The sequence below is a fragment of the Lepus europaeus genome, chromosome 13, assembly GCF_033115175.1.
Source record: "Lepus europaeus isolate LE1 chromosome 13, mLepTim1.pri, whole genome shotgun sequence".
Lineage (NCBI taxonomy): Eukaryota > Metazoa > Chordata > Mammalia > Lagomorpha > Leporidae > Lepus > Lepus europaeus.
This window is the reverse complement of record NC_084839.1, coordinates 69,998,550-70,015,845: the sequence shown is the minus strand read 5'-3', so window position 1 is coordinate 70,015,845 and position 17,296 is coordinate 69,998,550. Positions and strand designations below refer to the sequence as shown.

The 17,296-nt window shown below is 46.9% G+C and overlaps 1 protein-coding gene across 1 annotated transcript in view; it reads left to right on the top strand.

The window, feature by feature from the left end:
• Window positions 1-17,296, top strand: part of M1AP (meiosis 1 associated protein) — a 78,613-nt gene that overhangs the window by 40,166 nt on the left and 21,151 nt on the right. The window contains exons 4-6 of the mRNA XM_062209718.1: window positions 4,526-4,699; window positions 10,913-11,075; window positions 11,772-11,913. Of these exons, the coding sequence (XP_062065702.1) occupies window positions 4,526-4,699; window positions 10,913-11,075; window positions 11,772-11,913 (479 nt within the window). The remainder of the gene's footprint in view (window positions 1-4,525; window positions 4,700-10,912; window positions 11,076-11,771; window positions 11,914-17,296) is intronic.

The following is a 17,296-nucleotide window of genomic DNA, read 5'->3' as shown; positions in this document are numbered from 1 at the left end:
CCTGGGAGTAGTATCTAGGAAGTAATGGAGGGGGAGAAACAGAGTTTGCCAGTATGTTTCACTTTGTGTTTCTATGTGGGTGCAAACTGTTGAAATCTTTATACTAAATTGATCTTCTGTATATAAAGAGAATTGAAAATGAATCTTGATGCAAATGGAAGGGGAGAGGGAGCGGGAGAGGGGAGGGTTGCGGGTGGGAGGGAAGTTATGGGAGGGGGAAGCCATTGTAATCCATAAGCTGTACACTGGAAATTTATATTCATTAAATAAAAGTTTAAAAAAAATAAAATAAAATATAAAAAAAAAGAAACAGTTTGCTAGGCCAGTTAAGGCTACTGCCATGATCCAGGCCCAAGGAAGTAGAGGCCTAGACCAATGACAAATGGAAAAGACATCCTCCCTCTAAAGTGCTCTACTTACACTGGACCCTGTAGTGTGGATAATGTGAGCCTGACCCCAAGAGGGTACTCGCTGTCTTCTGAGACTGAAAAACTGAAGCTTAAACCACAAGCACAGCTCCTCCACAGAGCTTTTATGAGAGCATTTTCTAGAGGAAGAAGCTCTGCTCTGTGGCTCTTGCAGGAGCCTGTAGGTTAAAAAGCCAGAGAGGCCCTCAGGGACGTTGATGGGGTGTCAGCTGACTTCCAGGAGGGCTTCACGGCATGGAACTTGCTTCCTGGAGGTGCCGTGTTCTACAGATTGGTTCTTCAGCTTTGCCAGACCAGAAAGTTGATTTTGTCAGCACCTTCTCAAAGGCACAGTCACCTTGCCAAGCTCTAGACTAAAGGAATAGGCAGGATAATTTGGAGGAAAAACCATAACCACCATATCACCAGAAGGAGCAGAGACTAGGCAGACACATCCTGAGTCAGCCTCCTCTGGCCACCGCTGGATGGGCACCGCCATCTTGTGCCGCTTTATTCTCTTCTCAGTGCTCCAGTTCTGACCAGCCCTCTCCTCTTCCAACCGATACATTCATTCTCTAGAAATGCGAACGTTGTCACTAATGCTACTGTCAAACCTTGCTCTAGCCAATAAGCATTCTCCTGTCTTGTGGGAACTGGTTTTCTTTCTTTTTTTTTAAGATTTATTTTTTTTTTATTTGAAAAAGTTACAGAAGAGGTAGAGACAGAGAGGTCTTCCATCCACTTGTTCACTCCCCAGACGGCTGCAACGGCTGAGGCTGTGCTGATCCGAAGCCAGGAGCCAGGAGCTTCTTCCAGGTCTCCCACGCAGGTGTGGGGCCCAAGGACTCAGGCCATCTTCTACTGCTTTCCCAGGCCATAGCAGAGAGCTGGATGAGAAGAGGAGCAACCGGGACCAGAACCGGCGCCTATATGGGATACCAGGCCTTCAGGCCAGGGCTTTATCCCGCTGCCCCACAGCACCGGCCCCAGGAACTGGTTTTCATTGGCATCACCATTCTGTGTTGATTTTATTTAACTCTCTGAAGAAACTCCTATTTTTCTGATTTCCAGATTCTTGATAGGAGATTACTTTACTTTGTACCCTTATGTTGTCTCTCCTCTACAATGATAGTATTTGAATGTGAAGCAAATTTATCTTGTACTTTCTGAGTTCTTTTGCTCGACCCCATTACCTGAGTTTTGTGGCCGCCCCCTTATGTTTTTGTAACTATTCTGCCTCACTGAAGCAGAGCTGCTCAGTCATTTCCATACTTGTCACTCAAGTCAAAGTCTAGTCTCCAAGCCCAGAAAAATAAATTACTTTTTGTTTTGCCTGTGACACAATAATATTCTCACTATTTGAATAGGGGACACTTCCCTTTACATACAAGCAATGCTTCTTTGGCAATGACTTCCCATCTATCACTGAACTACCCTAAAACAGAACGGGGCAGATGACAGTTTGAGAAGGAATGGTCAAGACTAGAGTTGCTATTTTATAAATTCCCTAAAGGCAAAGAGGGTCATTTACATCCATCTGATGGAATGAATGGAATAACTAGTTAGCAAAAGAATCCTCATAGCTACTCGTGGAAGGCAGCAGAGCTGTAATTTCTGTAGTCGTAGAGAAATGCCTTTGGTGCCCCTTTCAGCCACAAGTCTTTAAATACGACATGAAGTCATGTAGTGCTCACCACACGTCCCCTGTGCTGGAACCAGCAGATCAGACTGAAGCCCTTCTGTTGCCTGTGGAGAGTCTGCACCTCTGCCGTCCTCAGGAATGTCGTTCTAGAAATAAACCAGCCTTCTCCCTGAAGTCCGTGAGTCATACACAGACGTGAATTCATTAGAGCAACTGGACTTTCTTAGGCCCTTTGTAAAAGCATTTCAGAGAGTCCCTCATGATGAACCAAAGAAAGTTAAGGTCCTCTTTCATTTCTCTCCAGCTCTTGCCTCATTTCCTCTGCCTGTGCTTTCTCTACCACAGTGTATTTGCTTTTCGCAGGCAACCTTTACCTGCAGACTCAGACATCAAAAATTCCTAGTGTTGCCTGAAGCCAGAAGTACACTGGCAAAGCCTGGTTACCCCACATACCCAGCTCCATTCATTTGGATGTGGAGTTAAATCGCACTCCACCAGAACATCCCCATTCTCTTGGCTGCTAGCCACATTTGGGAGACACGGTGTACCCAAGATAAATGTACACAATCTGTATTATAAGGTAGAGCCTAGGAGTTCATCTTTTTTTCCTTTAAGTTTTTTTAATCTGTGTTTATAACAGAAGTAATACTTGAGTACATTTTCACTGTAAAATGACACAAAGCTGAAGTCCTTTTTATTAATTATTTAACTTGCATTACTGTATAATTTTTAGTTGCTTTATATTCTGGAATTTTTTTAAAGAAATACATAATTGGGGGCCAGTGCTGTAACACAGTGGATAAAGCCGCCGCCTACAATGCTAGTATCCCATATGGGCACCAATTTGAGTCCCACCTGTTCCACTTATGATCCAGCTCCCTGCTTTGGCCTGGGAAAGCAGTAGAAGATGACCCAAGTCCTTGGGCCCCTGCACCCACTTAGAAGACCTGGAGGAAGCTTTGGATCAGTGCAGCTCCAGCCGTTGCGGCCATTCAGGGAGTGAATCAGCGGATGGAAGACACTCTCTCTCTCTCTGCCTTTCCCTCTCTATTTCTCTGTAACTCTGCCTTTCAAATAAATAAATAAATATCAAAAAAAAAAAAGAAGAAGAAGAAGAAGAGGGAGAGGGGGGAGAGGGAGAAGAGGGAGGAGGTGGAGGGAGGGAGGAGGGAGAGGAAGGGGGGGAGGAGGAGGAGGAGAAGGAAGAAGAAGAAGGAAGAAGGGAGAAGGGGAAGATAATTGGGGCTGGTGCTGTGGCGTAGACGGTTACACCTCCACCTGTGATGCCAGTATCCCGTATGGGTGCCAGTTCAATTCCCGGCTGCTCCACTTCCGATCCAGCTCCTTGCTTATGTTTCTGGGAAAGAAGAAGAAGATGACCCAAGTGCTTGTGCCCCTGAACCCATGTGGGAGACCAGGAAGAAGCTCCTGGCTCCAGATTGGCCCAACTCCAGCTGTTGCAGCCACTTGAGGATTGAACCAGTGGATGGAAGACCTTTCGCTCTGTCTCTCCCTCTCTGTCTGTAACTCTGCCTCTCAAATAAATAAATAAATATTTGGAAAAAAAGAAATATATAATTACAGTAAAATCCAACCAGTATAGAAGTATGAATAGAAAAAGGGCTCCATATCTCAGAACCCTGTTCCATTTCTACTCCCTGGTCACTGTTAACAGTCTAATGGCAGCTGTCCAGATCTTTGTAAAATGCATTGACATAATATGGATGTACTTAATTTTAGTTCTTTATAAATGAGATCATTTTATATCTATCCTATAGCTTTCTTTATTCAATTAATATCTTCAAACTTGCCATGTCAGTAGATTTTATTTTACTTTGCCAACAGTTACATAATACTCCATAGTTTGAGTGTACTTTAATATACTTAAACATTCTCCTATTAATGGAAGTTAATGGCTTCCCATTTGGGATTTTGATTATTCATTATGACAGTAATTCTGTACTAAACATCTTTGTGTATGTTCAAGAATGTCTCTCCAGGCTGGACATCTAGTGATACAATAGATGGGTTAAAAGATTCATGTGTTTAAAATTTTATATTTTGGGGGGCTGACCCTGTGCTATAGTAAGCTAAGCCTCCATCTGCAGTGCCAGAATCCCATATAGGTGCTGGTTCTAGTCCCGGCAGCTCCTCTTCCGATCCAGCTCTCTGCTATGGCCTGGGAAAGCAGTAGAAGATGGCCCAAGTCCTTGGGCCCCTGTACCCCTGTGGGAGACCAGGAAGAAACTCCTGGCTCCTGGCTCCTGGCTCACGGCTCTGAATCAGCCCAGCTCCTGCTGTTGCAGCCATCTGGAGAGTGAACCAGTGAATGGAAGACCTTTCTCTCTGCCTCTCCCTCTTTCTGTCTGTAACTCTGCCTCTCAAATAAATAAAAAATCTTTTAAAATTCTTTTTATATTTTTCAAAATTTGTAATTAAAGAAGTAAACACTTTACCATTTCCCTTTCTTCTGCAGAGAGTCCTATCCTGGGAACTGACATTGACCTTCAGACTATAGACAACGATGTTCTCAGCCTGGAGGTTTTCTTCAAGGCCTGGCTGCATAACAGTGGAACAGACCAAGAGCATATCCATCTTCTTCTTCCATCACGGTGTTTCAACAATGTTACCAGAGCCAGAGATAACCCAAGTATACAACCCCCAAAGATACATTATTTAGGCTGTGATTAGGACTCTGATTGGTGGGTTCTCAGAATGTGGAGTATTTGAGGCTTAGGGATTGGATGAGGCTGCCCAGTGCATGCATGAGGAATTAGAAGAGAAGTTCTGAAAAGTGGCCATGGTTAGAATGCTGTACCTAATTAAGAGCAGCCAGCAAGGATCAGATAAGTTAGCGGCAAAGTCATAGACACTTCAGCAACAGGGCGTCAGCTATACTACATGAGAATAGAATTAATCATGTTTTTTCAGTGTTCACATTATTACCCTGGTAAATAGTATTGGCATGATAATTTGAGGTGTGCTGTTTCCTTAACAATATTAACAAACAAATGACAAAAGGAAGAGAAGTAAGATTAAACAGAGATCTCTCACCAGGGAGTTACCAAGTTGAGAAAACCTGAAGCAACTACAGAAGTAGGCCTGAGAGAGGACAACTTAAAGGCCCAAGACCTTGTTCACAAAGCAGTTCAGGCCATTATTGAAACAGATCAGTGTAGTTTCAGGGCATGCCAGCAAGGTAGTTCTGGCTGACAGTGGTACTCATGCCATGCCCCACTGCAGGGTAATAAGGCCATGTCTTTCTCTCGTCCCCTTTGCAGGTTGGTTTGAGACCTGGGGTGGCAGGATCTGCAGATGGGCCCATCAGCATTTCAGCACTCTTGACCTTGAGCAAGCTGCCTCCTAAAGGCACAGCTCCAAAGGGAAAGACCGACAGAATACTGATTGTGGCTGCGGAGATCACTGAGGGTTGAGGGTTGTATTGGGTGCAATGCTTGCTAGAGCCCTTTTCACAGGCCCCGACTTCGCAAGCTGGGGTTAGTGTCTGCTCTGAGGTCTCTTCTTGGCCATTAGTAGTATTTTTGAGTTTGCAGGTATATCCCTCTTTTTTCAGCTGAAATAGAATGCAGTTGTGACCGTTATTTCTTCAGGACAGAAAAGGCCCTTTGGAGGTGTTACCAGATGGCTTTATGGTTTCCCAAGACCACTTCTTTCTTGGGATATCCATGGAACCTCATTCCCACCACTGTTTTAGCTAGGGCCCTGATGCCTGCGGCAATTTAGCTCGATGTTGCTCTGCCTTTCCTTTAAGTATAAAATCCAGAACCTCCTTTTGTCCAAGGCTGATGGAACTAACTTCTCCCTGTCCCCCCTCCACTGCCCCCGGAATTCTTATCTATTTTCCCCTCTTTAAGGCAACTGGCAACTTTATACAGAACTTAGCGTCTATCCAGCACTACTGGGCCTCCCTCCATGCCAGCCAATGCTTTCACCCTTTTCCTTACATTATCCCCTGAATCCTCACACAACACCTTGAGGCAGGCACATATGTCATTGAGTCTACAGTGCTATCAACTGCAAGCTACACCACCACTTTGTGGTCCACGGAGAAAGAAAATGCTGCCAGTTAAGCATGGCGCAATGCTTTCTTGCCATCTGGGAGTATTATTTTATCCTTACTGAGGGAGCGCTTAAAAAAAAAAAAGATTTATTTATTTGAAAGAGTTACCAGGACAGAGGAGGAGACAGAGAGAGAGATCTTCTGTCTGCTAGTTTACCCGCTAAATGGCCACAATGGCCAGGGCTGGGCAAGGCTGAAGCCAGGAGCCAGGAGCTTCTTCTGTGTCTCCCACGTGAGTGCAAGGGTTCAAGCACTTGGGCCATCCTCCACTGCTTTCCCAGGCTCATTAAAAGGGATCTGGATTGGAAGTAAAGCAGCCGGCTAACTGTCTGCCTGGCAAATGGCAGTTGTAAGGCATATAGAGAGACGTTAGTATGTGAAAAATCTACCAAAAAATCAATTAGATGCAGTGTTATCCTGTTTTACAGATGAGAAAACCGAGACTTAGAGAGATTAAACACTTTTCCAGGCTAAATGCAAATTAATAGCAGAGGCGGGATTTGAAGCCAGGCAACTCCAGGACCCATTCTTCACAGGGTCAGACATCTGTATTGTGTACATTTGATTACTCTCAGGCCAGAGAGCACTCATCACTCAGCCCAAGTCTGTCTGCCTCCAGAGTCTGCACCTTTATACTAACCTGAGTCTCTCGGGCAATTCTGAACAAAAGGAGAGAAGTTCACTTCTCTCATTAGGAGGCCTAAGGCCCTCAAAAGCCAGGAACTCCTGCAACCTTCCTGTCTTCCACGGTTGCACGACGTTTGCCAGTGGTGCTGAGTAGAATGTCTTTGGCTTTTCTTCCCCCTTTCCAAGACTTTCAGCACCAGGGTCAGAGCCAGAATGTTCATCACCATCTGTAATCATTTTTCAGAAATCTGCACATCTTCAGGGTGCCTAGTAGAACTTAGATCCAGACTCCCATCAGCAATCTGCTGGGAAGGTCTTCACTGGAATCTAGAAGCCTTTGCAGTTGGAACAAGGTCTGGGGAAAGCAGGCCTGCTCCAGGGTAGAAGTGACCCACCTGCAGTTATAAACAGTAATGACCATACTGTTGAAATCAACAATTTTTAAAACGGATGTATTGCCATACATGTGGATTTTTGGATGTGTATCTCACTACAAAAACAAAAACAAAAACAAAAAACACTGGGCTCCCCTACTATAGAGCCCATGGGGAGTGTCCTCAGGTGTTCACCCTGACTCCTCCTTTACCCCACACCACCTGCTCCTGTGGCCGCCGAGGGCCCTTCCCCCATCTCTGGGTGCTTCCCCTAGAGGCCTTCCTCTGATACCAGCTACTGAGGGGGTATCTTTTCCTGTTCTTTGGTTTGGGGTCTGCCACCACTACCCCTGGGCTCTGGATGGTGAGAAGCACACCTGGCTCTGGATTTGAGCCCTTCTAAAACAGCTTTCTCAGCTTTTGAACACTGTTCAGACTCAGTTCAGGTACTTCTCAGCCCTGGTTGTAAGAAGAATCACGTGGGAAACTTTTTTTAAAGATTTATTTATTTATTATTTGAAAGGCAGAATTACAGAAAGAGATAGAGATGGAGACAGAGAGGTCTTCCATCCACTGGTTCACTCCCCCAAATGTCCACAACAACCAGAGCTGAGCCAATCCGAAGCCAGGAGCTTCTTCCTAGTCTCCCACATGGGTGCTGGGGCCCAAGGAGTTGAGTCGTCCTCTGCTGCTTTCCCAGGCACATTAGCAGGGAGCTGGATCAGAAATAGAGCAGCCAGGACTCAAACTGGGGCCCATATGGATTGCTGGTGCTGCAGGCCAGGGTTTCAGCTGCTCTGCCACAGTGCTGGCCCCACGGAAAACTTTTTAAAATGCCATTACCTGGGCTCTGCCCTCTGAGATCCTGATTTAATTATTCTGGCATAGGGCCCAGACTTCAGTATTTTTTTTTTTTTTAAGATCCTCAGGTGATTTTTTTTTTGTAATTTTTACTTTTTTTTTTTGTAATTTTTACTTATTTATTTTACTGGCTTGAAAGGCATAGAGATGGAGTTAAAGAGAGGTTCTATCTGCTAGCTCACTCCCCAAATGCCTACAATGGCTAGGGATGGGCCAGGCTAAAGCCAGGTGCTATGAATTCAATCCAGGTCTCACATATGGGAGGCAGGAACCCAACTACTTGAGCCATCATCTGCTGCCTTCCAAGGTGCACATTAGCAAGAAGCTGCAGTCAGGTGCTGAGACAGAATTCAAACCCAAGCACTGTGATGTGGGATGCAGGGATCCCAAAGTGTCTTCTTTTTTTAAGATTTTCTTTTTTTTTTTTTCAGATTTATTTTTATTTATTTGAAAGACAGAATTACAGGGGCCAGCACCGTGGCGCAGTAGGTTAATCCTCCACCTGTGTTGCCAGCATCCCATGGGCGCCGGTTCTGGTCCCGGCTGCTCCTCTTCCAATCCAGCTCTCTGCTGTGGCCTGGGAAAGCAGAAGATGGCACAAGTCCTTGGGCCCCTGCATCCACATGGGAGACCAGGAAGGGACACCTGGCTCCTGGCTTCAGAATAGCGCAGCTCTGGCCATTGCGGCCACCTGGGGAGTAAACCAGTGAATGGAAGACCTTTATCTCTGTCTCTCCCTCTCGCTGTTACTCTATCTCTCAAATAAATAAATAAAATATTTTTTTAAAAAAAGTTACAGAGAGAGGCCGGCACCGTGGCTCAACAGGCTAATCCTCCGTCTTGCGGCGCCGGCACACCGGGTTCTAGTCCCGGTCGGGGCACCGATCCTGTCCCGGTGCCCCTCTTCCAGGCCAGCTCTCTGCTGTGGCCAGGGAGTGCAGTGGAGGATGGCCCAAGTGCTTGGGTCCTGCACCCCATGGGAGACCAGGAGAAGCACCTGGCTCCTGCCATCGGAACAGCGCGGTGCGCCGGCCGCAACGTGCTACCGCGGCGGCCGTTGGAGGGTGAACCAACAGCAAAAGGAAGACCTTTCTCTCTGTCTCTCTCTCACTGTCCACTCTGCCTGTCAAAAATTAAAAAAAAAAAAAAAGTTACAGAGAGAGGTAGAGAGAGAGAGAAAGGTCTTACAACCTCTGGTTCACTCCCCCGTGGCTTCAACAGCCAGAGCTGCACCAATCCAAAGCCGGGAGACAGAAGCTTCTTCCAGGTCTCCCACTTGGGTACAGGGGCCCAAGGACTTGGGCCATCTTCTACTGCTTTCCCAAGCCATAGCAGAGAGCCGGATTGGAAAAAGATCAGCTGGGACTCGAACTGGTCCCCATATGGGATGCCAGAACTTCAGGCCAGGGTTTATCTATTTCAAAGGCAGAATTATGGGGTGGAGGAGAGAGAGAGAGAGAGAGAGAGAGAGAGAGAGAGAGAGATTTTCCATCTACCGGTTCACTCCACAAATGGCTGCAACAGCCGGGGCTGGACCAAGCTGAAGCCAGGAGCTTCCTCCGGGTCTCCCCCAGTGGGTGCAGGGGCCCACACACGGGCCATCCTCTGCTGCTTTCCCAGGCACATTAGCAGGGAGCTGGATCAGAAGCAGAGCAACAGGGACCACAGGTGATGGCTTAACCCACTATGCCACAACAGCAGTACCCCAAGCAGTACTTTAACCACTAAATCAAATGATCCCACTCCCCAGACCCCAGATGATTCTTATTGCAACCAGAATTGAGAACTTCAGTGAGATTAAAACAGCTGTCTGGTCCTAAAGCTCAAGGCCAGGAAATGGAGAAGTCAAGCACAGAGGAACTGGTGAGAAGCTGGAGCTATAGACAGAGTCCTCCTGCTGACTTCCTGGACACCGGGACATAGCAGGTCACAAGCCAAAGCACCCAGAGTTAATGTCTAGGTCCTCTGTGCAGGACCCAGGAGGACCAGCTGAATCTGATACCTATTTGGGTACTCTGATTCGTTTTTCTTTCTTATTTCTATTGTTTTTATTTCACATTGCAATTAGTAGAGTCATTTCACTATCAACTACTAGCTTTCTCATAAGTACTCAACACTTACAATTTGGCAAGTTTGTTACAAGGATTCAAATCCCGCATACATTTTATTGAGAAACTCTTTAATATCAAGGACTCAAACCTAGTGCGACAGGACGCTGTGGTATGTGAAGATACCTGCTGGCACAGACGCTTAATACAGAGTTGTGCAATCCTGAGATGAATAACTCACACCTGGTCTAGCCCCCCTCAATCTGCTATATAATGCTGTGGGGATGTTTTGAAGCCCAGAAGGTCCTACATGCACGTTTCTTTGAGAAATTAAAAAATAAACTCTTTCAGGAAGTTATTTCTGTCCCCCCGCCCCCACCCCAGTCTCTAGAAGAGCCCATAAAACAGCAGAAGCGGTCAGCTGACAGCCTGACTTCTGCTTTCCAGCTCTGTCTTCATCTGGCCTAAGGCTTAGCCACAGGGAAGCAGCAGAGGCGAGATCTCCTTCTGTGACTGCCAAAGGACCCCTGTATTTTAGCTTTAGTAGCCCCCTCCCCAGAGGACACCTGTTCCTTTCAGCCTGGATCACAAAGCCAGCTCTCTCACTGGGAGACAGCTGCTCAGCCAGCCCAAAAGGAAACCAAGTAAAAGTCATGTCAGACCCAGAAAATAAGTTCACTGTAGCTTGGAGCAACAGAGATCCTGTAGGAACCGTACCCAAGGGAAAAGTGCTGTCCCCTCCACTCCCTGCCCCCTCCCATCCCTTGCTTGCCCGGTAGAGGTGGAATGGGTGGCAGATGTTGTCTCTTAATGGTGTAGCCTGAGGTTCCTGGTGACCCACAGTCCTTCCTCCAACGCCACTCTCATTGTAGTGTGCCTGAAATGTGATCTCCAAGAGCGACTGCTCAGCCCGTCCCTGCTCCCTGGCACAGCTGAGGGCTCCTTGAGAATGGATGACCCCAAAGGAGACTTCAGCACCCTCTACCAGATGGCTTCCCAGGCATCAGTCTCTCGCTACAAGCTCCAAGTGATCAAGTACGCTCCAAGGAACCCTGCCCAGTGCATGCAAATGCTGTTCTTATGGGTACCATGGTTAGGAAGTCTGGAGCTACACAGAGTCTCTAAGTGTCAGGCAGGCAAGAGTCAGCTCCAAGGTGGCAAGGACAGATAGAGCATGAAAAAGCAAGGTCCAGCTAATCAGCATGTGGAGGCCAAGAGAGCGGATGGGAGAAGTGCTACAGCAGAACACTGTAAGGTCTGGAGGAGGATCAGAAATCCAGGAAGTCTGAACAGAGAGAAAAGCAAAATCAGCAGAGAGGTGTCAGCTTAGTATGACTCTTATGAGTCGTCTGAACACCACTATGTTTAGGCGTCAGGACAGAACCAGCCTTCAAGCAGCAGGTAGTATATAGATTCTAGCCCTGCCTCTTCTCGTTTCTCCAAGTAAATGAAATTCTGCTGCCAGAGGAACCACATCCAGGGTAGAAGAGCAGGGAAGGCAAAGGCCACTTTTACTGCATCCTGGTTTCTATCACGGGGCCCTGCCCAGGTTCCTGAGCCTTGAGAATCTTTTGTGTGCCAGATACCATGCTGTACAAAGATGAGTAGGTCACAGACCGTAATCTGAAAGCTCTCACAGTGGGGTCTTGGACTTCAGCTGACTGTAAGTGGATCTGGGTAGCGGCTCTAGATATCACTGAGGAACCATTCACTGCCGTTGTCTCTTCCCAGGGCTCTAAAGTCTAGCGGGGTCTGCGAGTCGTTGACGTATGGACTCCCGTTCATCCTCAGACCCACGAGCTGTTGGCAGCTGGACTGGGATGAGCTGGAGACAAATCAGCAGCATTTCCATGCTTTGTGTCACAGCCTGCTGGTGAGTACCTAGGTCCCCAGGTAAGAATGGCATTAACATATCAACCACAGAAAAGCAGCTAACTAATCCTACCCTCGTCTCAAACCTCAAGAGGACAGGAAAAAATGGAAATATGCTGACATTTGAAGTTAATATGACCTGCCTTTGTCAGGTTCATGCTATAGAGACTAACTCTTGAATTCAACTATATAACATTAAACTTGAAAATTTCTAATTTCATAAGCTTAATATTTTAAATGGTAACAGGGAGTTTTCTACAAGTGACTTCTATTTTATTTATTATTCATTTCAAAGTCAGAGTTACAGGGAGAGGCAGGGAGAGGCAGAGAGAAAGAGAGCTTCCATTTACTGGTTTACTCCCCAGATGGCTGCAACAGCCATGGGTAGGACAGGCTGAAGCCGGGGGCCAGGATAGTGGGTAGCAGGGGCCCAAACATTGGGCCGTCTTCCATTGTTTTTCCCAGGCCATTAGCAGGGAGCTGGATCGGAAGTGGAGCAGCTGGGACACAAACAGGCGCCAAATGGGATGCCAGTGTTGCAGGTGGCAGCTTTCCCCACTACGTCACAACACCAACCCCTGTTTTATTTTATTTTAAATATTTATCAATTTAGTGCATCAAAGAGGAAGAGAGAGAGAGAGAGAGTGCTTTCATTGCTGGCCCACTCCCCAAACGACCCCAGCAGCCAGGTTTGAGCCAGGCTGAAGCCAGGAGCCAAAAACTCCATCCTGACCTTTCAAGTAGTGGATTAGAAGCAAGCAGCAGGGACTCGAACCAGCACTCTGATATGGGATGCTGGCATCACAAATAGCAGCCTACCCACTGTGCCAGTAGCTTTCTTTTAAAGCCTACACCCTTTCTTAGACTATGCTGAACACTGTGGTCCGTGTAAAAGAAGAGCATGCGGTCTGTGCCAGACATGATGCTAAGTCCTAGAGACCTGTTCAGTAGTGACGTAACAGACATTTATCTAAGACTGCAAGAAAACTACTCTCTAGTGGAAGAAACAGAAAAGCATAATTCTCTGGTTTTTTTTAAGATTTATTTTCTTTTTTTATTTTTATTATTTATTTGAAAGAGTTACAGAGAAAGGTAGAGACAGAGAGAGAGGTCTTCCATCCACTGGTTCACTCTCCAGATGGCTGCAATGGCCAGAGCTAAGCCAGGAGCCAGGAGCTTCTTCTGGGTCTCCCATGCAAGGTGCAGGGTCCCAAGGACTTGGACTATCTTCTACTTCTTTCCCAGGCCATAGCAGAGAGCTGGATCAGAAGAGGAGCAGCCAGGACTAGAACTGGCGTCCATATGGGATGCTGGCGCTTCAGGCCAGGGCTTTTTTTTTTTAAAGATTCATTTATTAGCTGGCTGGGCTAATCCTCCGCCCGCGACACCGGCACCCCAGGGTTCCAGTCCCGTTGGGGCACCAGATTCTGTCCCGGTTGCTCCTCTTCCAGCTGTGGCCTGGGAGTGCAGTGGAGAATGGCCCAGGTCCTTGGGCCCTGTACCCGCATGGGAGACCAGGAGGAAGCACTTGGCTCCTGGCTTCGGATCGGCGCAGCGTGCCAGCTGCAACACACCAGCCGTAGCGGCCACTTGGGGGGTGAACCAACGGAAAAAGGAAGACCTTTCTCTCTGTCTCTCTCTCTCTCTCTGTCTAACTCTGCCTGTCAAAAAAAAATTTATTTATTTATTTGAAAGCCAGAGTTATACGGAGAGAGGAGAGGCAGAGAGAGAAAGAGAAAGAGGTCTTCCATCTGATGGTTCACTCCCCAGTTGGCTGCAATGGCCGGAGCTGTGCTGACCTGAAGCCAGGAGCCAGGAACTTCTTCCGAGTCTCCCACGTGGGTGCAGGGGCCCAAAGACTTGGGCCATCTTCTACTGCTTTCCCAGGCCATAGCAGAGAGCTGGACCGGAAGAGGAGCAGCCGGGACTAGAACCAGCGCCCATATGGGATGCCGGCGCTTCAGACCAGAGCGTTAACCCACTGAGCCACAGCGCTGGCCCCAAAAGATTTATTTTCATTTATTTGAAAGGCACAGTTAGAGAGAGAGAGAGGAGACAGACAAAGAGAGAGACAGATCTTTCATCTGCTGGTTCACTCCCCAAATGACCACAATGACCAAGGCTGGGCCAGTCAGAAGCTGGGAGCCAGGACCTTCTTCCGGGTCTCCCACATGTGTACAGGGGCCCAAGGACTTGGTTCATCTTCTGCTGCTTTCCTAGGTGCATTAACATGGAGCTGGGTTGGAAGTAGAGCAGCCGGAACTAGAACCAGTGCCCATATGGATGCCCCCTGTGGGCAGGCAGCAGCTTTACCCACACTATACCACAATGCCAGCCCAAAAACATACATTCTTAATTTCTTAAAAAGGAAAAAGAAGAAGCTGCCTACGAGAGTCTGTCTGTGGAAGTAATATTTAAACCTACCTACCAGACAAGTGGGAAATAGCTAGGTGAAGGTTGGCAGGACAAGCATTGCAGGTGCAGGGAAAGGCTGGGAGTTGCTGAGACAAGAATCAAGAACAGAGAAAATCAAGAACAGAAGAGCCACTGTGGCTGAAACATAAAAAAAGTGGAAAGAGGCAAAATGTGGGCTTGGAGAAGTGAGCAGGGATCAAATTATGCAAAGCATTGTAGGCCAAATTAAGGGCTTTTGATTTCACCTTTTTAGGGAAAAAAGTCATGAGAAATTACATCATCTATTTTTTTCAAATATCACTAGGGCAGAAATTTGGAAATGATCTAGCAAAAGCAAGAATGGCACAAAGAAAATGAGGTGGGAGGGCACTGAGGCAGTCTAGGCAAAAAATGATGGAGCTTGGATGAGAATATTGGAAGTCAAGGTGGTGAGCGTTTGGCACAGAGCCTTAAACCACTGCTTGGAACATCCACCTCCCATATCAGAGTGCCTAAGACTGAGTCCTAACTCCACCTGTGATCCAGTTTTCTCATAATGTGATCCTGGAAGGGAGCAGGCCCAAATAACTGTGTTCCTGCCACCCACGTAGGAGACCCAGCTAGAGTTCCGAGCTCCTGGCTCGGGCCTGGTCCAGCAGACGACAGATTCTGTCTCACTCTCACTCTTGCTTTATCTCTGACTTTCAAATAAAAAGAAAATAAGTAAATAAATTTTTAAAAAATTAAGACTGTTGGAAGTCAAGATGAGAAAAGTAAAACAGAGAAATGTTTCTGAGATAGAATCATCAGAACTTTGGTGAAGGATCGGAGGTAGAGAATGAGGAAGAGGAAGTATCAAATAACTGTTTGCTTTGTGACTTGAACTTGTTGGATGTCATTCTGTGAAACGGAAAAAATTAAAGAGCACCCAGATGAAGCCATGCAGCACTCAGACAAACAAAACACGAGTGTGAACAGAACGTGAGGACAGCTGCAGGACGAAGGTCCCACACAGCAGGGTCCGGCGAGCAGGGCTGGCAGCAGTGTGTCTGTTTCACTATCAGCAGCAGACTTCTTTTCTTCCTGTTTCAAAGCCACACTCCCTTTTAGGTCCACCCACTGAGTTCCTGTTTCCTATCTGAAGAACACTCATCTCCTATCTTTGCAGGGCAGACAGCAGACCTGTTCTGACTTAGCGCCCTACAGCTCAGTTTGCTGTCTGCGCTCTGTTCTGCCCAGTCCCTCAGGATCTCGGAGCTGATTCTCAGGAAGAATTTCTCCCATGTGGCGTCAGTATATTCTTACAGTACCTTACATTGTACACATATGAAAGGTTTTTCAAATAGTTTGTGGAAAATGGTAATATGAAAAGGCTATGAATGAATTTTAAAAATTTTACACCAAAATTCTTTTAATTCTACTTTTCCGTGAGCTTTTTGAAGTACTCTTATACATTGGCTTTTTATATTTTATTTATTATTTATTTGAAAGAGAGAGAGAGAGAACTCCCATCTACTGGCCCACTCCCCAAAAACCCCAAAGCCGAAGCCAGGAACCAGAATTCAATCCACCTACTTTAGCGATCAACCATTGCTTGCCCGGGTCTGCATTACCAGGAAGGTGGAGTCAGGAGCAGAGCCAGGGGTCAAACGTGGACGTCTTAACCACTAAACCACCTGCCTACCCCAACACTGGTACTTTAATACACTGCTAGAGGATGTGAAAGTTTTCTGGAAAATGATACCTTGTACTTTGGGCTGGAAATATAGCCCAAGACAACATTTAGAAAAGAGAGGGAAAAATATGATACTGGGGCTGGTGCTGTGGCTTAGTAGGTTAAGCCTCCGCCTGCAATGCTGCCATCCCATATGGGCACTGGTTTGAGTCTCGACTGCTCCAGATCCAACTGGCTGCTAATGGCCTGGGAAAAGCAGTGGAAGATGGCCCAAATGCTTGGGCCCCTGCACCCACGTGGGAGATCCGGAAGAAGCTCCTGGCTCCTGGCTTCTGGCTCCTGGTTTTGGATCGGCCCAGCTCTGGCTATTGTGGCCATTTGGGGGAGTGAACCAGCAGAAGGAAGACCTCTCTCTGTATCTCTCCCTGTCTCTGTCTGTAACTCTGCCTCTCAAATAAATAAATAAATCTTTTAAAGTGTGTGTGTGTGTGTGTACTAGCATGTTCATCTCTGTGTTCTTTTCCATGGTGAAAAAAAATGGAAACAATCTAAATGTCCAAAATAAAGGAATGGTTAAGTCTAAATAAGGGATAGGTTATAGGAACGTATATGAATAATTCAGACAAGCAATGAGATATTATGTAGCCATTAAAAATAAGAACAAGAAAAGAGTATTGCCGGCCGGCGCCGTGGCTCAACAGGCTAATCCTCCGCCTTGCGGCGCCGGCACACCGGGTTCTAGTCCCGGTCGGGGCACCGATCCTGTCCGGGTTGCCCCTCTTCCAGGCCAGCTCTCTGCTGTGGCCAGGGAGTGCAGTGGAGGATGGCCCATGTGTTTGGGCTCTGCACCCCATGGGAGACCAGGAGAAGCACCTGGCTCCTGCCATCGGAACAGCGCGGTGCGCCGGCCGCAGCGCGCTACCGCGGCGGCCATTGGAGGGTGAACCAACGGCAAAAGGAAGACCTTTCTCTCTGTCTCTCTCTCACTGTCCACTCTGCCTGTCAAAAATAAAAAAATAAATAAAAAATAAAAAAAATTTAAAAAAAAAAAGAGTATTGCCTTCACCCTGGCTTAGCTTACATGAGATCAGAGTCTCTCTGCCACTGAACTCGGGCTTTGAGGATCTGTAGTTAGTTGACAAATATTTACTGGCCACTATGTGCCATGCACTATTTTTTATATATTTTTTAAAGATTTATTTTATTTATTTGAAAGACAGAGTTACAGAGAGGGAGGGAGCGAGGGAGGGAGGCAGGGAGAGAGAGAGAGAGAGAGAGAGAGAGAGAGAGGTCTTCCATCCGATGGTTCACTCCC